This window comes from Prunus mume, linkage group LG7 (genome assembly GCF_029339155.1).
Source record: "Prunus mume cultivar Tortuosa linkage group LG7, ASM2933915v1, whole genome shotgun sequence".
Classification (NCBI taxonomy): domain Eukaryota; kingdom Viridiplantae; phylum Streptophyta; class Magnoliopsida; order Rosales; family Rosaceae; genus Prunus; species Prunus mume.
Window position 1 is genome coordinate 6926369 of NC_142704.1, and position 22852 is coordinate 6949220.

General features: G+C 35.9%; 3 protein-coding genes across 4 annotated transcripts; 1 reads left to right on the forward strand and 2 right to left on the reverse strand.

Annotated features, from left to right (window-relative positions):
* Positions 1–85: 85 nt before the first annotated feature.
* Positions 86–5287, reverse strand: LOC103338356 (UDP-N-acetylglucosamine-N-acetylmuramyl-pyrophosphoryl-undecaprenol N-acetylglucosamine protein). 2 transcript variants are annotated; one of them, XM_089055858.1, is made up of 10 exons: positions 5115–5278; positions 3032–3747; positions 1985–2339; positions 1781–1814; positions 1449–1679; positions 1269–1358; positions 1026–1091; positions 830–921; positions 694–741; positions 86–563 (listed from the first exon to the last, which is right to left on the reverse strand). In XM_089055858.1, exons 3-10 carry the CDS (start codon positions 2308–2310, stop codon positions 446–448), a joined length of 1005 nt encoding a protein of 334 aa, XP_088911984.1. In that variant the 5' UTR covers positions 2311–2339; positions 3032–3747; positions 5115–5278; the 3' UTR covers positions 86–445. The 2 variants fall into 2 exon arrangements, with proteins under 2 accessions (XP_088911984.1, XP_008239777.3); XM_008241555.3 differs by lacking the exon at positions 3032–3747 and having other exon boundaries at positions 5115–5287.
* A 2024-nt stretch (positions 5288–7311) lies between these two features.
* LOC103338355 (uncharacterized) lies at positions 7312–10407 on the reverse strand. Its single transcript, XM_008241554.3, has 6 exons — positions 9876–10407; positions 9651–9764; positions 9419–9499; positions 8958–9130; positions 8733–8829; positions 7312–7620 (listed from the first exon to the last, which is right to left on the reverse strand). The coding sequence occupies exons 1-6, from the start codon at positions 10188–10190 to the stop codon at positions 7510–7512; spliced, it is 891 nt and encodes a 296-aa protein (XP_008239776.1). The 5' UTR covers positions 10191–10407; the 3' UTR covers positions 7312–7509.
* Positions 10408–19013: 8606 nt separating this feature from the next.
* Positions 19014–22540, forward strand: LOC103338354 (triose phosphate/phosphate translocator, non-green plastid, chloroplastic). The gene is made up of 9 exons (XM_008241553.3): positions 19014–19807; positions 20270–20392; positions 20475–20627; positions 20920–21005; positions 21149–21233; positions 21449–21568; positions 21652–21720; positions 21983–22112; positions 22243–22540. The coding sequence occupies exons 1-9, from the start codon at positions 19409–19411 to the stop codon at positions 22317–22319; spliced, it is 1242 nt and encodes a 413-aa protein (XP_008239775.1). The 5' UTR covers positions 19014–19408; the 3' UTR covers positions 22320–22540.
* Positions 22541–22852: the final 312 nt, after the last annotated feature.

Sequence of the window (22852 nt, forward strand, 5' to 3'; positions counted from 1 at the left end):
ATTGTTTGTGACTTAAAACTTTGAACTCCCTTGGAATGAGAATACCAATAAAAGATTGTTGGTGTTATCAACTTGGTGGGAAATTAATAAAAAGTATATATCTATATTGAATAATAGAATAATTTTAGATTACGAATGAGAATATCTATAATGAACTTTTTTCTGATGTCTGTGTATATGCAGTTGCAAGTTGCAACTTTACAAGTATGCCACTATGCCACTGGTTAGGGAAATGCTTGAGCATCCAAAACTTGATTTCCAAACTACATTTTCCTTTAAATCTGTTGAAGGCATGGATCCCCATAATTCTAAAATCTGATCTCTGTCCTTCTGCATGCTCTCCTTCTACAAAGAATTATAGCAGTAACCTTTTTTCTTTCTTTCTGGATCCTGTACTCTATACGGTGTTCGGCTTCGGCTACGTACTCTTGCATCGCAGCCCAAGTTATCTCCCACATTGATAAGATTCGGGGAACCGTGTTGAATACAGTTGATGTTTCATCTTCATTATCAGAGCAAAAATGCTGTAGCATGGGATATGCAGCAGACCCACCGACAAGTACCTTCAAATAGGGTTTGCAGTAAGAAGCAGCATATGTGAAGCAACCAACTGTCTAATTAAATACATAAACTACCATATTTAGTTACAAGTTATTGGAAATTAGAAAATAATCAAGAGCTTAGGATACATACCATAGTGGAGCATATGGAGATGACAAGTCAAGAAATGGATAGGGCCACCTGTTTTCGAAACACAAAAATCATCACTACAAGTATATAGCCATTATGGTTTTTGTAATATGGGAAATCAAAGAAATGATGATTTTACCAAAGTTTGAAAAAAGCATGAACGAGCCACTGGAAAACTACATAGGTGACTGTCCACAGGAAGAAATATCCAATTCGGAACCAGGGAAACGGCTGAAAATCGAAAAATTTATCAATGTTAGTCGTATATGTATTCATGAGAAGAATTGGAAACCCAAAAGTGATTTGAACTTTGAACTTGCAAAACTGCAACTTACCAAGCTGTTCAAAGCGGTTTCGCCAAGCAAGAAAACAGCATTGATTGTGTGCATGTTTATAATCAGCTGTCATGAAACGGATGAAACCTGTTATTTTCTATCATAATCATAGATTACATAAACTAATCCTGAGGTTATGGAATGATACGAAATCCAAAATAGACAGAGAAGATGAACAGAGTATTATGTGGCTAGACATCTTCTTAAAAGGCCCTCAAGGTCAAAGCTGTATATGATACTCACAAAATTCAAGTTGTAATCTTTGATGGTAAGAAATGGAACGATTATGAACCAAAAGACGCAGTCTGTGAGGACGACAGCACCCGCATTCATCTGTTTACAAGCAAAAGCATGTTCAATAAACTAATTAAGCATTAATATGACCAACTTATAAGTTGAAGTTGAAGTTATAAAACATTATACCTGGAAAATTATTTGGAAGACATAACCCCAAAAGCCAGCAGGTTGGCGAGCTTGAGGTTGTTCTACGTGGGAGCCTGAGGCTTTGTCTGTGGCAGAGGTACCGGAAGTAACTTCAAGCTGAGGAGACACAAAAGTGCCTTGCTCTGTATCCACCTCAAAACTCTCAACCTTATCGCCGGCAGTTTTCTTATGGTATTGGTAACATCCCCGCATGGAGAGCAATGATCCAAGCTAGACATGGAGCAATTGAAAAAGAAAATTCAAGCAGAGAAAGAGGAAGAATGATTTAGTCAATAGAGAAGGTTAAGCTCTTTGAAGCTATAACAACTTACCCCAAAATAGATAGTAATCAATGTAAATGTCCACCTGTCCAAAACCAAAAACATCACAAATTAGAAGCTAAGTAAAAGATTTGAAGATGTATATTCATATAAATTGTAATTAAGAGCAAGTTTCACCATTATCAAGCATTGTAATTAACTTCATTTGCATTACCATGAAAAATCAGAGATTGGTTTCAAGAAATGACAGCTTACTGTGTGTAGAAGAGAAAAATGCCACCACCATCCACAAAAGCTGTGATGATGAGCAGAACCAAAAGCACAAAGAAAGCAAAAATTCTAAAAGCCAGAAGCCAGGCTGGGTGAATGCCTTTGAGGCATGGTCTCCAAGTTTCATCCTCATACAAAGTTCCTGCAGATATTTCTTGCTGGGTTTCTCTGCTGCGACGCTTCGAACTACCTGGCCCTTCAAATTTGCATACGAGAATAACTGAAAGTGTCATTGAAGTCAGAACCCATATGGTACAAAGCAAGACCCTCCAGTTGAACCAGTAACTTGGGGTTGTCGTATCTGCAGTCATGATTGGCTGCCAAGAACCTTTTGGAACTCCTGTTAAAAAACTCATGATGTTACTTTTAGTCCCTTGTTTGTTTTCACTCACAATGAATTGGGATGCCTGGAAATTTGTTCTCAAATCTTCAAACAATAAAAAAAACAAATGGGAAAATTTGAGGAAAAAAGGCAACTAGAATCCCAACGAAATAATTTTTAGTATGGTAAGTGATTAATGCTAAGAACCCAAAGGGCAGAATATGTTTTCAAAATCAGAGCTTGAAAAAAAAAAACTCAACTTTGACGAGCTTATTACAGAAAAAACAATCTCAAAATAAAGTAGAGGAATAAATATGATGAAAAAGTAAAGCTGAAATGCTCAAAGCAACAACCAAATGACAAACAAATTTATGAAAACCCAGATCCAGAAAGGCAGAACAGAGAGCCAAGATAGGATAGTACTGATGCAAAGAAACCGCATTTAAGGGAAATGGGAAGTTCTAGACATATAGTTACGCAGAAGAACTGGTTTTGGGTTCAAATGGAAACTCAAAAAAAAAAAAAACAAAACAAAACCCATGTCCTATATGAACACATTAATGCTTGAGACTAAACAGAGATTCCAAACTTTAGATGGGTTTTTGCACAGAAAGCTACAAAACCGACATTTCTATTACAATTATTATTATAAAACAAAATGAGATAAAAGAAGCAGCTGAATTCTAAGCAAAGGAAAGGTTGATACTTACAAGGGAAAGCAAAGAAAACGTGGTGGTGTGTTAGAGGAAGAGATGCGTTGCTTCTTTGCTATGGAGAGAAAACTAAACGACAGACTCTCAGAGAGAGAGAGAGAGAGAGAGAGAGAGAGAGAGAGAGAAAAGGATGGTATGCTTTGAGCAGAAGGCATAAGCTTCACTTTCCCTTTCTTATATATTATTATTATTATCCCAACAAAATCTTGTAAACAGAGACCAAAGTCCTTTGTAGTTCCATGCAAATATAAAATTACAGGGAAATGCGTGCTTTCATCACCTTTCTTAGACAACCCGACTTTTATTATGTCTTTTTTAAGTTACCAATATTAAAAACAGACCAACCAGAGAACAATTGTCTTTGCATTTTTTATTATTATTGGAATTAATGCTTGAAGATGCCTTTTGAGTCATTTAACTTCCCCAAAAAAGGCAAAAAGCAATTGGGGTGTGGGTGGAAATCTATTGAGTTACCATAACCTGCAACAAGACCTAAGTTTGACCAATGATTTTGGACCCAGGAAGTCATGATGATTTCAATCAAAACAGATATCATGAAAATATTGGGAGTTAGGAGAAGTGGGACCCATTTATTTAAGGAGCTAACTTTGCATGGCTGATTGGAAACATCGTGGGGTCTCTAATATGCAAAGGGCAATGATCATGTTAGCTTTCAGTTAAGGCATGAGATTGTTGCTGCTCATAGAACTTGCCTGTTAGACCAGAAAATCACTATGATCTTATTAGTTTTAACTTTTTCATGTTCTTCTGGCCTGGAAATTAATGAAATTTAATTAATAAAAAAATGGAAAAAAAAAAATTGTAAGCCACTGGGAGATGGGTTCCTCTGTTTTACAAAAGTAGAACCAAAATTCACCGCCCCTAGTGGCTTTATAGCTTTCATCATCAATAAAGAGAAAAAGAAAAAGACACCGAAGAAAGAAAAGAGAGAGAAAATTAAAAATTTTAAAAAAAAAAATTGAGGAAAAAATTAACAGTGCAGATTAAAAATAATATTCCATTCAAAACGAGCAAAAGCTGCTGCAGACCATTTCTTTTTCCTGTTTTGCTTTTGAAGATAACGTGTTGCACAATCAGATTAAGATGTAGAAGATGACATGTTCAAACCACAGGTGTCAAAATAGCTTGTTTTGTTAAGGCGGTGACAAGTGTGGTCGCCAAGCAAGCGCAAATCTAGGCAGACGCTATGTTCAAACAACAGGTGTCAAAATAGCTTGTTTTGTTAAGGCGGTGACAAGTGTGGTCGCCAAGCAAGCGCAAATCTAGGCAGACGCTCATCTTTCTATATATAATGAAAAGATTAGTGACTTTTAAGAGCCCACAAAAGGGGTTAAGGATAGGATGTGGATATGTTGGTATATTATTGAACCTTTTCGAGAAGACATCTAATGCTAGTTTTAGTAATTAGTGTTATAATTAAGTGCTTAAAATTAAAATAATAGTAGACCCGACGCCTCACGACCAACACGGGCGAATTGGTTATGATAATTGTGAACATCGCTAATTAGTTTTTGAAAGATCACTAATTAGGTTTTGGAGCTAGAAATTGAAGAACAAAATTTATAATCAAGCAAAGGGAAGTTTAATTAGGGGCAAACTAAACTATTCTCCATACGTCATGTATAGATTTATACGGAAGATTCCTCCTCCCCTTCAGTTAGTTGCAGTACCAAAAGCATGAATATATTAGCAAAAAAAAAAAAAAAGGAAATGAGATTAGTTGGTAGACAATAGGCTTTTGGCAATTCATAGCACATATATACTCTTATAACAAACTTAAAAAATAGATAATAAAAATCTATAAAAAAAACCAACCTAGTTTTTTTCTTTCCTTATAGTGAATATTAATTCTAACCACAGAATAAAATTTATGGTAAAAAACACAAATTAGAGACGCTAGTGGGATGTAGCTCAGTTGGTTTGAAACCCCCAAGCACCCATGAATGTTTGTGTGTAAACAAAACAGAACACAAATTAAAGACATAATTCCTACATATAAATGTATGTATGTATATGTATTTGTGTATTTTGAGAGAGAGAGTGAGAGAGAGAAACACACCTATAATGGAAGTTTTCATATCGAGTGGGCAGAGACAATGAAGGAGAGCCCAAAATTGAGTTTGCAGCAGCTGATGAGTTATTTGCTTAAAATGAGTGACTAAAATGACAGAGAGCCTCCCATTTGTTGAAGGCTCATATATGAAGTGGAAATAATTATATATACGGAAGCTAGAGAGAGAGAGAGAGAGAGAGAGAAGAGAGAGAGAGGGGGGATGGAAGACTTGATATGTATATGTTTCCCTAGTCTACCAAAATGGTTAGGCTTTGGCTGTTAGACATGCAATATACATGATCATGAAATAAGTGTGGAAGTTAATAATAATTGAATATATATATAAGTTTTCTTTTATATAAAAATAAATAAATAAATTGGGACTTCTAGGCCCTGTGCAAGTTACATATCTATATATGCGCGTCGGTTAATATTGTCCAATCCATTTTCACCTGCCATAATTTTGAATGGTAATCTCCACCGTTTCAAAAGGGCACATGAGCTTTTCCAAAGCCAGTAAATTGCAAGGCGACTCTTTTTGGGGCCTCAAAGGTTACGAGTCAAGTTCATGAACTACAGGTGTAATTTCCTAAAGAAATTTATCTTCCTTCGGCTAGAAGGTTTGTTTACAACAAGAACGTTACATAAAGCTCGAGAGGGAAGTCGAGCAAATCGATCTTTGCTTATATATGACACCAGAGAAAGAAGGGAAGCGTGTTCATTTGATAGGGGTGAGCTTTCAACACAACACCATCCAACACGAAAATTAATAGATTTGGGTTAACTACACGTACCCAAAGGGCCGAGACCAATACAAGATATGACATTCTAATGACTCTCTGAATTGATATTGCACAAAGAAAGAAAAAAAAAATCAGATTTTCTTTTCGTTGTTACCTTCCCCGATTCGTCATCCTACATTTCATCGAACATAATCGGTACATTCGAAAGATAACAGAACATATGCCCCAATGTAGGGCATATCAATCAAGCCTGTATGTGGAATGTGAGCATGTGATACAAACAGAACTAGGTAACATCTCAAGATTCTATCTTATCATTTAAATGCACTGTTGGAAGCAATTTGAAAAACTTTCAATTGAAATATGACATTTTTCACTAGTTAATTTTTCATTGTTCAGGCTACGGTTAAGCATCATTCCTTAGGATATATATGACATATAATCTGCAATTGAAAAGACTATCATAATTGCATAAACCACATCAAGACAACTTTGCACGGCTGATTGGAAACATCATGGGGTCTCTCTATTATGTAAAGAGCAATGATCATGTTAGCTTTCAGTTAAAGCATGAGACTGTTGCTGCTCATAGATAAAGACCCACCTTGAAAGTGTCACATTTTTCATTCACCTTGATTTTATTAGTTTAGGGCTCGTTTGATAATCATTTTCATTTTCATTTTTATTTTTTGTGTTAGGATATAAAGGAAAATGAGAGGGAGAATGGAAGTGAGGATGAGATTGAGAAAGAGGGTGAGAGAGGAGGATGCGAGGGAGGAGTAACAACAAAAGTGAAAACAAAAACTTGAAATGAAAACAATTTCAAATAGATTTCAGTTTTTAAATTTTGTGAATATCCCAACCAAAGAAAAACAACAATTGTGCTAAATAAAAACACAAAAGGACATTTCTTAGAGGCATAATTCCTACATAGATATGTTCATGGTCCCAAATATATGTATATATGTGTGTGTTTTGAGAGAGAGAGAGAGAGAGAGAGAGAGTGGCCACACACAATTAACAACGGTACGGCCTGCATGCACTGCAAACTATTAACAAGGTCCATATCTTATTATGATCTTGGCACTGCATGCACTGCGTATGATCTTTGCTGTTATGACACCAGAGAAAAAAGGGAAGCGTGTTCACTTTGAGGGAGGTGAAATTTCAACACAACAACATAATAGGATCAAATCAAACACACAAATTGACGGATTAGAGTTAACTAGCCTTAACATGTACCCATGGAGGCCGATGATACCAATACGAAATACGAATAATCTACGCTTTGACATGACTCTCTAAATTGATATTGCACAAAGAATATATCTGATTCTGTTTTCATTGTTACCTTCCCCGATTTGTCATCATACATTTCATTGAACATACTCGGTGCATTCGAATATTTATTGAGAGGCTTGTTAACTTATCATAGAGTTCACATTTTGCTGTTACAAAACTGTCACAAAAACCTGTACTTTCATATTTACAAATTAATCATTCTCGTAAACTTGCTACATAAAAATGTATTCATTTGTATACCTATTCGCCCAAGAACAGAAATGATTTTTGCACTTAAAAACTGTTGAATATAACGTACAATAATTATAAAATTCCAATGCCTCTCGAAATCGACTTCACAACTCACTTGTCAAAATTCAAAAGGTGTCAATGTCATCTCCCAATACTGAGAGGGAAAATGGGGCAATAGCCACGTTAAATGATTGTGAACTTACCCTATTGATGTGTTTCATCTCAAAGTCACCTTCCTGCATTGTACGCAAACAATAAGTATATCAATTTTTTAAGGTTGCAGTTGGATTTAACGATTTAAAATGAAGGATATTGATGTGCGGCTATTCAATTCAGGTTTGTTTACATCAAAAGTTCAAAGCATAAAAATGGAGAAGAAAACTCTATTTCTAAATGATTCATAGAGTAGATTTTAAATAACACCTTTTGCATGAGTATTTGAAAATATTCATATTCAAACAATCAAATTTACATTATTTACTCGTGAATCGTAAGCATACAAAATTAACACTTCTAGAGTCTCGTTAAACAATTCATACTAAGAAATCAAATCCAACTATCTTTTTCTAAATCCACAAATCCAAGCGCAACACGAGTATTTTAGTCCAAAGAAGAAGAAATTCAAATTATTTGGAAACTATCAATGATGATCAAATGAAATTTGAAACTTTATTTTAAAACAATGGAAGGACGAGAACATAGGTTTTAACCCAAGGATCTTTTCCTCCTAGCTATATTCATTGCTCATTAGATCTGAAGGCGATATATTAATCTCCATAAATTTAGGCAAAGAACTTTCAGTATAACAGAAGAACAGGGGTCAGCCTCACAAAACGCCATCATTGGAGTCTACTTATATGTGCAACATGCCAAGTTACTCTTGATGGGTTTACACCTATAGGTGACTCAATGTGCATGGACTGCAACAAATCCATACTCCGCGGCACATAAGCCCTTAAGTAGGGAATATCAGACAAGCCTATATTTGGAATGCTTTGAAGCAATACAAACAGAACAAGGTAGCATCTCAAGATTCTATCTAATCATTTATATGCATTGTTGGAAGCAACTCAATTGAAATTTAACATCTTTCATTAGTTAACTTCTCATTGTTCAGGCTATAGAGCTTTATTTGAAATATTTATCCAATATTAAGCATCATTCCTTAGGATATGACATATAATCTGCAATTGAAAAGACTATCATAATTGCACAAGCCACATTCAAGAAAGTTTAGCCTTCTTTTCCTTTCCTTTTCTGATTGTCCCAATTTACAAGACTGATAAAATATACTTTTTAAATAAGTTTTCATGGAAGAACAAAAGAAAAAAGAAGGGCCCCATCTTACCATTCTTCCGGTGGGAGTGCTTAATGGGCAGGCAGATGAGTATTCAAAACTAGCTTGAGGGAGAATAACAGGCTGTTCACCGATAACCCCAATCCCCCTACGATGAGCGAAAAAAGCACACACAAAATATTTGGTAAAAAAGAAGAAGAAAATATGAGAGTAGCAATTCAAAAATAAGATATCCAGAAGAGATAACAGATAGCATGGAAAAGAAAATTAACTCACCATACATTCTCGGATTTTCCGTTTGCATCAGTGATAATCCAATGTCTTCTAAGAAGTTGAACAGGGCGATCTGAGTTATTGCTGATTCGTATTCTATATGCAAAGAAGTGTTGCCCCTTTGAAGGCTGACTTCGTCCCTCTATGTACACACTTCTAACTTGAACCCGAATGCCCTAATGAAACAAAGATTTTACTTCAAATTCAGCAAACTTTCTATTTAACTTCTTTTCTTTTGGTCAAATTACTCTGGAAGTGTTTTATTTCCCACTTGAATTCTCATGTGCAGTCATGATATTAAAAATTGCACCAAAGTATAACATAACTGGAACAATATCTGAGATAAAACCAAAGCAGCATGAACCTAACACAAATAAAATTTAAATAGGTAATGAAGTTGGCCAATAAAATACCAAACAACTACTATTTCAATTGGTAATTAGAAAAGTAGAACATTCTCATACCAAGGTGGTTGCATCACTTGAACATTTCAAGAAAGAGTAAGGGGCAATCGCCTTTAGCTCATCTCGATACTTAGCTGCATCCTGAGCACATCAGAATAAATAAATCCTTCAAATGAATTTGGTATCGTATTTTTTTAGCTCAATGCTAAGCAATAAACACCCACCAAATGAAATCAATATCCTTTCTTTGAAACAAAAAGAAAAAGAAAAAAAAAAAACTGGAGTTAATTACCTCAAACCTCTCTTCAGCGATTGCCTCCTTTATCTTCCTTCGGAGCCACAAAATCGGCTCTTCTTCTTCTAACAACTTCAACGAGTCGCGTATCCTCGCAGCCTCTTCATAATCCTGTAATTCATAACAGAGCTCAAAACCGTAAATCCTCTGTTTGGTTTCCAAGAAAAAACAAAGAGAAAACAGAAGAAAATTCCAAAATGCTTGCTTTGCCAAAATAGTCACCTCGGTATTTGCAGCAACCTCCATTTGCTGCTTCAACAAAGCCCAGCTTTGACTCCGAGAAAGAAACGAACTAGATTTCTGACCCGCACCCGAACTCGGGCTCGAACTCGAACTCGGACTTCCGCTCCGGCTATTTCCATTCCTCTCCGGAACACACGCCACGACCCGACCCGATTTCCCGAAATCTCTAAACCCCGGCCCGACTCTCAAGTTCCGGAGCTCCGAATTCGCAGCACCGAAGCTCCCCCGGCCCGGCAAACACGTCCTCGTCCCCGAGCAGTAATCAGTGCAGACTTTGAGGCTCAGGGAATGCATTATCTTCTTATTTCTCCAATTCTCCCAGAATTTTATCTTATTTTCCCTCACTTTCCTTCTGGCCTGGAAAATTCAAAAGATTTTCTCGGGAAAATTTTTATAATGAGCGATTTGGATTGGAGGGTTCCAATTTGGAGCGAAACATGAGGAAGTTGGAGCGGTGGTTTGTGTCCGGAAAGTACATTTACTGCTCGCACGTGTTTTGCGGGATATGCTTAATATCCTAATTCCTATATTAGCTAATTCATTTTATCCATAATTCTATTTTTGGACTTCAAACTACTAAACTAGCCCTACTAAAAAATGGTCATGGCTAACACCTTGGACAGCGTGTAGGGGCAATTTGGGGAATGTGAACACAGTGGATATTTTTGGTTTTGCCACTTGTGACTTGTGAGGTGTGAGTATGTCCGAGCCTCAAATTGAGGGAGCTTGGATTTTTTTTCCCTAATTATGGAAGAGAAGGTTACACGTGAACCGTTCTTAATTTTTGTATATTTTTGTTTGGTAATATTTTCATGCTACTCTTGGCAGATGTAGAAAAAATGAAAGAGTCTTTATTTTTACTCACCTGTCTTATTTCCTCACCCACCTAATCTTGTAAATTTTAAAGATCAATTTACCCCTTTACAAAATGACTTCTAAGGACTTGAGGGAAAATCATTAAAACCAATTAAAAAACAAAAGAAAATGATTATAAAAAAAACTAAAAAGATTATTAACAAATATCAAACCCCTTCCTTCACAACACGCACACCCCACCCTTCTCCCTCTTCCTCCACTGCACGGCAGCTATTTCCCCCACTTCTCCAAGCACCCGCCTCTGTATTGTACCCAACACAATCCATTCCCTGGGTTAAGAACCATATGAATATTGGGAAACCAGAGCTTTACCCACTGACAAGAACATAGCTTTCATTAGGAGTTGCATTTTAGACCGAAAAATCGCAAAAATCAACCGACAATTTACCGCAATTATAAAAAACCGAACCACATTTGCGGTATGAAGAATCGAATAAAGATTTGTTGCGGTATTTAATTTTCAAAACTTACGGTTACCGTAAACCGCGACTATATTTTTTAAAAAAAGTAAATTGCATTTTGTAGATAACATTTATGCTCAAACAACACAAAGGGGTCCTTCAAATCCACTCACCATCACCAACATTTGAGTTTGTAACATTGGTGCATTGTATTTTCCTTTTAGTTTGTAACTTTAATTAACTTTGAATTGGATTTTTCCTTTGAGTTGTAACTTTAATTCATTTTGCATTGCATTTTCCTTTTGGTTTGTAACTTTGAAGGATTTGGAATTGAAATGCTTAAGAAATTGAGGTTGTGAATGCTTCAGAAGTTTAACTTTAATTGGAATACTTGGAATTGTAACTTTAATTTTCTTTAGGTTGTGAATGCTTGAGAAGTTGAGGTTGTGAATTTATTTATTTAGGTTGTGAATTTATATTTTTGGGTTAAAGTATGCTTGAACTCAAGGCTTCAAAAGAAGCATCAAAATTAGACCTAAAATGTGGAAGATTGGATTTTTATGACATAAACAGAACTTGCGGTTTTAAACTGCTAATTCATCAGAATCACTTCTTTTTGCGGTTTCAAAAATCAACATACTGCAAATAGTCGGTCTGTTTGCGGTTTGGGTAAAAATTTGCTGTTACCGAACCGCAACCACTCCTAGCTTTCATTGTCAATTCCACTCATATCCTCAACTTTGCCCGGAATCATATCTTCCGTTACCCAAACCCACCAACTTGGTTCTTCATGGTCAACATTGATGAGAATTTTAGCTGCCTCCAAATCTCTTCCTAAAAAACAAACATGTATTTTAAACAAAGCCCAATGCTTTAATGATTATATGGGCAAAATTAAAATAATTAAAATACTTATGACCACCTTGAAAGGAAATTGATTTTAGATTCCTGCTTTAGAGCTCTAATTCGTGTCAAGAAGTTGATTGAATCCACAACAGTTTCTCAATGGTGGAAGCGACGGTGGTGTAGAGGCTTGGGTTTTTAGGGATGACTATGGGTAGTGGGGTGGGGCTAGGGATTGGGGTCGGGGAAGGGGTACGGATGGGTTTTTTGCTTTAAAAAATTTATTATTTTTTAATTGAGTTTTATAAATTCTATGAATATTTTACTACACCTGAACATAAAAACAAGCAAAAATATAGAATTGACTCTTAATATTAGAATTAAAGGGTATTTTATGAATAATAGTGGGTGGAAAGATATGATTGTGTTTTTTAAAATTTACATAGTGGGTGGGAAGATAAGGTGGGTGGAAATAGTAGCACTCAAATGAAAATGGCTACATGAATTTTGAGTTAACTCTCTATCCTGCTTAAGTGGAGGTCATGAATAGTAAAGGTCATGTAAAATGGAACAATTACTCCCCCTTCTTAATTAATTTTGTTTTCGTGTATTGAATTATAAACTGTAATGTGGAATTCACATATTTTTTAATTTTGTATGTGCTACAATGAGGGGTTTCTACAAAAATGTTGATCAACACTCTCCTCAAACACGTATGAGAAGACTTAAGGGTGGGCATCGAGATTAGAAAACCGGAATACTGAACCGCATCATACGAAAAGAAAAAAGGGGGAGGGGGGGAGGGGAAATTGTGTTGATTAAAACGTCAACAAATCATCACCGAATCGAATTGGATTGGTTCAAACCGATTCCGATGCCAGTTTCACACCTTACAAAACCATATTGAACAGGACAAGGTTTGTTTTTTTTTTTTTTTTTTTTAAATATTTAAGTATAATATTTATAATCTCATAACTAATATTTCCCTGTGCCCAACTTCAAAGCACCTTTCTTTTATAGGCCCAATCATCTATTTTTGCATTGAATTGAATCATTTGTGATTTTTCAAGCCCAACAAATAAAATTTTAGTTGGAATTTGTAAAAAAAATATATCCAAAAAACCCCGGTCCAAAATTGGAAAACTCGAGAATCGCACCGAAATTGGTTTAAATCAAACTGACCATTTTCATAAAATTCACTTGGAGTGACAAGACCAGCCCCGAATTTCTCGAAACTAGGACGGACCCTGCCTAATTACCGACATCACCCCGATGCCGGGCCCAATTGCTAAAGACAAACTTTCTACCAAAAATTTGGCAGAGTCTCCTCTGTAAATTGAACATTTCTCAAACTTCAACTGCTCAAAATTTACAGCTAATAAACCCAACCAGCAGCATGCTTTAAAAGTAGTTAAACAATTTACAACAAAGGCCTCCGGCCTCATAATTCAAACCCTAAGCGGGAGATACAGAGCATATCTAATAAATTCAAATACAACATAAACAGAGTTCCACTGGAAAAGAAAGATGAAGGAGTCCCTACAAAGACTCAAGGTTCGGAAGCACCCTATCCGGCTCGATCATGGAGCTCACTACTCTGGGGGCAAAACAAAAAATTGTGAATGGACAAAAATAAAGTTCAGTTCAAATAAATCAACGTAATATAACCCCACCGTTAGAAAATTATGCAAGAATTCCAAATGCATCTTAAAATCGTCATAAGTAAGTATATGAACATATACTAAAATAATACCGGATACCAAGTCCGAAATCCGTGAACAACACTTCACAAACCCACCATTCAAAACTTAAAAGTCCCGAAAGATTAAACTCTCAAAAACGTACCCACTCGCACGACTGCGAGGAAGTATCCTTACCGGGAAACAAGAACGAATGAATATTCATATGTATAAATATGTATAATAATATATAATATAATAATAATAAAAAATATATATAATTATAACCAACATTTAGTTGTACAGGGGAAACAATCCAACCGGGGGATTGTTTGACTAGTCAACATGGCAGAGTCATTCCTCAATTCACCATGTGACTAAGGAACGAGCTGTCTAACTGGGGGACTAACTCTCAGCTAACATGTATAGCCGAGATACTCAAAGCTTGTACGCTGAAAAACCAGCTACGCACGCAGACTACCCTAAATCCAGGGTCTACAGCAACATCCCATCAAGGATGTCCCGGGTTCCGACAATTCCAAGTATCTCAAGTATTAGTAACCAAGTTCCAAATCCGGGGAGGTACATAGGGTAGTGCTTAAAGCACTCCAAACAGATATTTCACAACTCAAACCTTCCCACAAACTCATTTTAACAACCCAAGTATCCCCATACATAGCCAATACTTCATAAAAATATCAATTTCCACCATTGAATAAATAATAATATATCCAAATATACCATTAAACATTATACATAAATTTTCCATCATAAAACCATGCATATTAGTTAAAAACAAAGTCCACTCACAAGTAATCACATGTTGTTTGACCCTGAGAGGGCCCCGCCTGCTGCGTATGCGTGGTTTGAGTACCTATTTCAGAAAACGAACACGCGATTAACATCAAGCGCTTCGAAACAGAATTTTGAATTAAAAACCTAGTTTCCCGGGTTTCTAGTGAGTGTATGCGGAAAGAGACGTTCTAAGGTCCAACTACCCAAATCGGACGATGGAAAAGCCTCGGGAGACACTCGGTCAACTCGGACAGTACAAACTTCCCAAATCAGGTCAAGCGGGTCCACAGGACCCACGACCTCTGTTTTGAAATCAACAAAATCCTACGCGCTCGTGACAACCTAAGGATCTCATGAGGACATAATTAAGCTCCACCACTCTTCCCCACGCGCCGCCACACGCGCCGACAGCACGTGGGTGTGCAGAGTAATTTCCGACGACGGAAAATCTCCACACCAACGCTCACCATTCCTACCCTAGCTTCTTCTCAAGATTAGGATCACTTTAATCAACTACCATGAAGTCCAATTAGTACGGGAACTGGCCGGAATTTCAAATTGAAAACCGGCCAAAACCTAGCTTCTCAAATCGGATTCTAAACAGCAAATTGAACGATTCCTATGCAACGGCCGGCTAGAACACGTAAAAAGAGAGAGAAACCATACCAATTTTACCGAAATAGACAGACGCGGCGCGCAATGATCGAAAAGTCCGCTCAAACCAATGCGGCAGCTTCTGAGCTTTCGGCGGGATTTTGGGTGGTTCAGATCGAGGCTTCACGACGAGTCAAATAGGACCGGTCTCGAAGGTCGGGGTCGAATGTGGCGGCAGGTGGCTGTTTCCGTTCAGTGAATAGTGACAGGGGATAGAGAGAAGACGCACGGGAGAGGGAGAGAAAAGTTGAGATGAAATTGAAAATTCTGATTTTTACTAATACCTTTTTCGAATTATTTACGGTTTTGCCACCGAAAGTAATTTGATCCCTAAAACTTCGTTATAACTCCGATTCAAGCCTACCGCCTGTCTACGAATTCATCTCAGAGCCACCTACACAACCAAACCACCCGTGGCCCAAAAATCCTTCGGATAAGAAAATGAAAAAATTACCCTCACCTTAAGGGCAATTCCGTAAATTCACTTAATTAAATTAAAATAGGGAATAATTTGAAGTCGGGGTGTTACATGGACCAAACCATACCGGTTGAATTGTAATGCTTATGGTTCTGTGTGAGGTGGAAATGGGACCGGACCATGCCCACCCCTAAGAAGACCTGGAAATTATCCGGTCATATGTAATAAAAGAATAATAGGTAATTGTACAAGAAATGATGTATAAAATCGTCCCTACCTAGATATTTATATATAATACAACCATGGTCTAAAATATCAATAATATTGACGAAATATTGAGGATATTATTGTTTTTTTTTTGTCACGGATATTTCGGAATGTATCCATATACATATCGTATAAATATCGATAATATTGGAAAATATTGATGTCGATAATTTCGCTCACACTTCAGCAATAATTTGTCAAAACATCGTTGTAATATCGAAAACATGGAAAATATTGATGTAATGGAAAAAAGGGGGAATACAAAGCACACATGCAAAGGGGATTCAAACCCCTGCCATTTCACTATTTCAACATCTTAACCACCGTATTGCTTATGTTTTTGTGATAATATGCTAAAATATGTATATTTATAGTGTTTTGTTTTGAACGTTTTTTGCAAGAATAAGATTTTCACATGAGAATGTGAGTATTTGACCTTTCCTTTTAGGATGGAATTGAGCGGCTCATGGAAATAATCCGAACCCAATCTTCAAATGATTTTGCTTATGAACAACGTCAACTAATATCGGATCTATATGGATGACATGTTAACAATTAGATGCAAAACTATTTTGGGGATTTATCATTTGATGACTACTCTTCACAATACACTTACACTAATATAGAGATGATGAAGATAGTGAAAATTTGAACCTCATAGGAACTCTATGTCGTACTACGTCACTCATGTATCTTATCATGCAATGTATAAATGGTAAAATATTGTAGTAAATCATTATATATAAATGATTATGGTGTGTTTAATTTTCTTTCATTAATTACTATATATTTTCTACACTCAAAGTGTTTGTCAGCTCTCCATATAATCAACTTAAATCAGTAAGTTTTTCTTACAATTTCTGTGGTTTTTATTCAATTTTTATCGATATCGATAATATCCCAATATTTTCATAGAAATTTTCATGTTTTTGGACTATCAATATTTTAGACCTTGAATACAACATAAAAAGGGAACACATTGTTTTTAATTTAACTCATGAATAGTAAGGCGAGGTCATGAATAGTAAATGTCATGTAAAATGGATGAACTACTCCCCCTCTTAATTAATTTAACTCATTGTTTTTGTGTGTTGAAATATAAAGGGTTAATGACATTTTAGTACTCTATAGTTACACTCTCAAGACATGTTAGTCCCTATCTTCTCACTTTTTACCTAAGTCTTTTAAATTTGTTACAATGTGATTCCACTGTCAGGGTTTCTGTTAGATATACCGTTAGTTGCCTACGATGGATCTCATATTTTTTGTTTTTTGTTTTTATTATTTAGGTGTAATAAAATATTCTTCAATTAAAAAGGCTACGAAAAAAAAAATTGCCCCAAAAAAAAAAAACCATCAACCCTAAGCCACCCCTTCCCCAACTCCAATCCAATCCCTAGCCTCATGTGGGCAATGGAGTTGGGAATAGGTGGTTTGGGGTTGATGAGTTTTTTGTTTATGTTTTTTTGTTCTAGCCTTTTTAATTGAAGAATATTTTATTACACCTAAATAATAATTAAAAAATATATATGGGACCCATAAATGTCACGCAAGCAACTATCGGTAGATCCGATGGAAACCCTAATGATGGAACCATATTATAACAAATTTAATATGTAATTGTAAAAATTGAGAAGATAGGGACTGCTATGTCTTAAGGGTGTAACCACATAGTACTAAACTATCATTAACCCAAATATAAATTGTAACATGAAATTCACACATTTAAATTTCATATGTGTTAATAACCATAAAAAAAATTCATAAATTATAAATCTTTTAATACTCATTTCATACATATAACACGTGTAATAAACAACTTTGAGTTGAATTGATGTTTTCATCAATATCCATGCTATGATATATAATTCAACCCCATATATGAATTCCAAATTGAATACCAATGAATGTTACTTTTTATTTTTTATTTTTATGCGAGCGATATTGGGAAGGGGAAATCAAATTTAGGATCGCGGGTGTATGTAGGAGTATTTTTATGCAAGTGATATGCAAGTTCTTAATCATTTGAGATACAATCTCCTTGCACTGATGAAGGTTATGTTAGATACAAATGAAATATCAAATTTGGGTTATTGTTAGCAACAATCAACCTCATAATTTAATTTGAACAAAGATATATAGATCCCAAATTGAATACTAAGGAAGGTTATTATAAGACTCAATTATAGCCAATTATTTAAAAAAAATCCTTGTTCCACCCTTAGTTGAGAATTCGTTAAAATAATATTTTACCTCACTTTCAAGTTTATTTATAGAGTGGTGATTTCCCCACTCATTTTTCTCCTATTTTATCCACTTACACTCCTTTTTTAGTGTAAGTGGATAAAATAGGAGTGGGGAAATCATTGCCCTATTTATAAACTTATCATGTAAATGATAATAAAATTGATATGAACCAATCCTAACTCATAGGAGCCACTCCAAGTCTCCGACCAGCAAGGTTGGTATGACAATAACTCTTTGGCTGTCGCCTCATCACTCTCACAATCTCCACTCGTCAAAACCATGACTAACTGGGCAATTAGGTTTTGTTTTTTGTTTTTCATAATAAAATTAGGTATTTTTAATCACTTGCCGGGTTGGTAATGACTTTCCCACTCAAAAAGATGAAAAATCGAAATCCAATTTTCCCGGCCGCCTAACCCCCACCACCAAAACGTCAATTACTAGACCCCACCACACTCTGAATTATTATTTTGTTGTTGGGCCACTCTTAATTCTCAAAGCAAGCCAACCTACCAACACTATAATATAAAAAATAATTTTAAAAAAACTACACAAAAGGATAGGAAAACACACAAAAATTTAAAATAAAATAAAACTTGTAATTTTTTTTCGTCTTTTTTTTGTTGTTGTTGTTAAAGTTGCTGGAAAATTTTATTAGAAACGAATAGAAAGATTTACATTGGCTGCAAGAATATTAAAGAGCCATTCAATTCCAACATAATCCCAAACATGAGAACCCCCTATCTAGAAACAAAACGAACTAACGCGTGTGCAGTCCGATTACAATGCCAGGATGCAAACACAAAACTCACCCGTGTAATTTACTTGGATACTTTTGTAGTATGAATTCATAAAGCACAATTCAATGTATTACGATTAATTTATATTTTAATATAAAAACGTAAATTCATCAGTTTAACGGCTATAAATGTGTTCGCATATAAGAAATTAAATTCCACAGAAACTGTAACTGAGATTTGAAAAAAAATTTCTCAAGAAATAAAGTAACTGCTCAGCCGCATAGGAATATCCTACATTTAGGAATTTCGGAAATTCAGATTCCGCTCTGTTTATTTATTTATTTATTAATTATTATATTTCTTGCGATTTTATTTCCATTTCCATTTCTTCTTTTTTTCTTTTTTTTGCGACTCCGTTACAATTTACAAATACACACTGCTCTCCAGCGATCTCTGTATAGACAAAGCCAACCAACCTCGATCCTCGACGGACTCTTCGAAGCCCTTCCGTACTCTCTCTCTCTCTCTCTCTCTCTCTCTCACGCACAGTCTCGGCCTCTCGATCTCAGATCTCAACTTCTGAGCATCGGAAATGCAGAGCGCAACCTTCACTCTCTCGCCTTCTCTCCGGCTTCCGAAGCCTCGGAGACAATCGAGCGCAACTTTGAACCCTAGATTCGATCCTATACGTGCATCAGCCTCTACGAAGCCTAACAATCTCGCGCCTCTTACGAATGGTACCGTCTCTGCTTCTCTACCTCGCCGATCCTGGTCTCTCTCTTCATCTTCTTCTAATTTCAAGCTCAGGCCATGGACTTCCGTGCCTTTAGTGGATTCCGATGCCGGAACGAGTCGTTTTGAGGTCAGGGCTACTGCAGAGAGCGCTGAGGAGAGCTCTGAGTCTAGCAGCATGTTTAAAACGCTTGAGCTCGGGGCGTTGTTTGGCCTCTGGTACCTATTCAACATCTACTTCAATATTTACAACAAGCAGGTAGTGTTTGTTTATTTGATTCTGATTATTATTATTTTGCGGAAATGTGCGATTGCTGCGGATTTGTTGATTTTAGTGTAGTTTTGGATGAACGTGAATGGTTTTGCAATTCAAACGGTGACAATTTTTTTGATACAATTAATTTGATTTTGTTTTGACTCTATTTTCTTTGGCGGAAAAAGTTTCCAGGAAAGTTTGCTCGATATTTGACTTTGTTTTTTCTCTTAAAAAATGTGAAAGAAGAAGAAAAATGTGGATTTTATTCATTATTGAATAAAAGGAAATGTAATTTTAAAAACATAGTATTTTTTTTAAAGGTTATAGAAAGAGAATCTGTAACAGTTAGGATGGAAATTTATGCCAATACTATGGCCAAAGCAAGTTCAAATATAGTGAAACCGTAGATTGTGTTTGGTAAATGCAATTTATGGAGCATGATTAGCGAAAACTTCTTCTTCACAGGTCTTGAAGGTGTTCCCAAACCCAGTAACTGTCACTGGAATACAATTTGCTGTTGGGACTGCCCTTGTTCTGAGTATGTGGGGTTTGAATCTCTACAAAAAGCCAAAAGTTAGCGGTGCACAGGTAGATACTAGTTTGCTTAAGTCAAGTGTTTGATATATTGATTTCCTTTAAGTGATTCTTATTTTGAGCAACTTGTCAACAGCTTGCAGCAATTCTGCCACTGGCGGTGGTGCACACTTTGGGGAACCTTTTTACTAATATGAGTCTTGGGAAAGTGGCTGTCTCATTCACTCATACGATCAAAGCTAGTGAACCATTTTTCTCAGTTATCCTTTCTGCCATGTTTCTCGGGGAGGTAAGGATTTCATAAATATTTTCACCACAATATCTTTCTATATGCAGCACATCTTTTATAATTCTTCAATGTGTGTATGTTGTCAGCAGTCTTTTTTTTTTGGGGTGCAATGGTAAATTCTGTAGGAATGATTGCTTGCATTGATAAATTCCAAAATTTGCATGAATAGATATGACTAGGCATCCAAGTATAATCCAACATGGGAATCCAATTGTAGCATTTTATGGCTTCCATTTTCAATTCATTGTCAATTGGTTCATATAATTGATATTGTGTCTTAATGCTTATATAGATACCTACTCCTTGGGTGGTTGCTTCCTTGATACCAATCGTTGGTGGAGTGGGACTGGCATCAGTTACTGAGGCGTCGTTTAATTGGTAAGAAACTACAACATATTCTAAATAATGCCAAAAACAGAAGAGAGAAAAAACCACAGCATCTAGATGTGACTGATGTATCAAGACATACAGATCCATTATTGTTTGTCTGATATAATTTTTTTTGTTTTGTTTGTGAAAAGGGCTGGATTTTGGAGTGCTATGGCTTCCAATTTGACAAACCAATCTCGTAACGTCCTTAGCAAAAAAGTCATGGTTAAGAAAGAGGTAATATACGTTTTCCATATTGATGTTATGAATAATTTTTATGTTGGTTATTTTGTGGTGGTAGGAAGTTGGAAAATTCTGATTGGTAGAAAATGGGACAAATAGTTGCACATAATTATTTTTTCATCTTGCATTCTTCTTTCATTTACTTGATTTTTATGTTTTTGATTTGTCTTCAATTGGCAATTGTCTTAACCAGCAGTTGTTTTGAGCAGGAAAATATGGACAACATTACACTCTTCTCAATAATAACAGTCATGTCCTTTTTCTTGTTAACCCCTGTGGCTATCTTCATGGAAGGGGTGAAATTTACTCCAGCAGCCCTGCAATCTGCCGTGAGTATCTTTAAGAGCTAAAGATTGCTGCAGATAATTGTTGATTATATCAAAACTAATTAATTTTTCATCTCCAATTACAGGGATTGAATGTGCAAGAAGTATACTTTAGGTCTCTTATTGCTGCACTCTGCTTCCATGCATATCAGCAGGTTAGACTTTTTTCTGTTTTGTGGTTTAACTATCGTTGTTTATTTTTTAAATTTTCTTGGGCTTCTCATGAAGTTTTTTAAAGATGCATTCAGTTCATTGTTGACGTACTAAATTTAATTAAAAAATGCAAAAAAATGAACAGTTTAAACTGAATATGAAACTTTCCTGGGATCAATGTTTGATTTTCCCAATCACATGATGCTTCCTCTTACTTTCACCATCGTACTCATGAAAATTGCTGGCTATTGGTGAACCATGCAGGTTTCTTATATGATATTGCAGAGGGTGTCGCCTGTTACCCACTCTGTCGGAAATTGTGTGAAGCGAGTGGTGGTTATCGTGAGCTCTGTCCTCTTCTTCAAAACACCTGTCTCACCTATTAACTCTCTTGGTAAAGTTACTTTGTACTGCTTGATTTTCAAAAGATGTAGAAATTGATTTCTTATGATGTATATTGACTTAAGTTACAGCAAACATGTTATGATGGATTTATAATTTGGTTTCGATATACAATGATGCAGGCACTGGAGTAGCGCTTGCTGGGGTTTTCCTGTATTCAAGGGTGAAGCGCATTAAAGCAAAGCCGAAGACTGCTTGAGTATTATGATGAGATTTTGCTCCCAAATTAATTGTAGGTCAGGCAGGGAACCAAAATAGTGTTTTGGATCTTACTATTTGCATTTTTGGTATTTTCTTGTAATTTTTCCTTTTCTTCAAATTTTCATTTGGACCACATAATGAGAACTATCCTCCGTTGTCTTCGGGTTTCAATTGTAATTGAATTTTTCCAGGGGTTCACGATTTGAATGTAGAACGTATTTTAAAGCATAAAAAAAATTTGTTAACCAAAAGAAAGAACATAAAAAGTTTGCCAAGTGAATTTAGGTCTATGTGATACGCTATACTTCATTTGGTGAATGGAGTGAAATAGATTCACAATTTTGATGCCTCGTACACAACCGGGAGTGTCCATTCTCAATGGCTTCTCTAACAATCTGCTCAAGCTCTTCCTCGACAATGAAGGCGAAATTGGCCCCGACCATCTCATGGAATTAGCCATATCTGATGAACCTTATCAAGGTTTCACAATAGTGGACTGAGATTTATTGTAATTGGCTTATTATTAATTAT

What these genes read in the sequence shown, in the direction of transcription:
- LOC103338356 (XM_008241555.3), bottom strand. An exon ending in TCTTCCAAATAATTTTCCAG is followed by an intron (nt 1,359 to 1,448) that starts GTATAATGTTTT and finishes GCTTGTAAACAG; the next exon opens with ATGAATGCGGGTGCTGTCGT. An exon ending in AAACCGCTTTGAACAGCTTG is followed by an intron (nt 922 to 1,025) that starts GTAAGTTGCAGT and finishes TTCGATTTTCAG; the next exon opens with CCGTTTCCCTGGTTCCGAAT.
- LOC103338355 (XM_008241554.3), bottom strand. Translation starts at nt 10,190, where the DNA reads ATGCATTCCCTGAGCCTCAAAGTCTGCACTGATTACTGCTCGGGGACG. An exon ending in TCGCTGAAGAGAGGTTTGAG is followed by an intron (nt 9,500 to 9,650) that starts GTAATTAACTCC and finishes TGATGTGCTCAG; the next exon opens with GATGCAGCTAAGTATCGAGA. An exon ending in CAAGTGATGCAACCACCTTG is followed by an intron (nt 9,131 to 9,418) that starts GTATGAGAATGT and finishes TTGTTTCATTAG; the next exon opens with GGCATTCGGGTTCAAGTTAG.
- LOC103338354 (XM_008241553.3), top strand. Translation starts at nt 19,409, where the DNA reads ATGCAGAGCGCAACCTTCACTCTCTCGCCTTCTCTCCGGCTTCCGAAG. An exon ending in CAGCAGCCCTGCAATCTGCC is followed by an intron (nt 21,569 to 21,651) that starts GTGAGTATCTTT and finishes CTCCAATTACAG; the next exon opens with GGATTGAATGTGCAAGAAGT. An exon ending in CTCACCTATTAACTCTCTTG is followed by an intron (nt 22,113 to 22,242) that starts GTAAAGTTACTT and finishes ACAATGATGCAG; the next exon opens with GCACTGGAGTAGCGCTTGCT.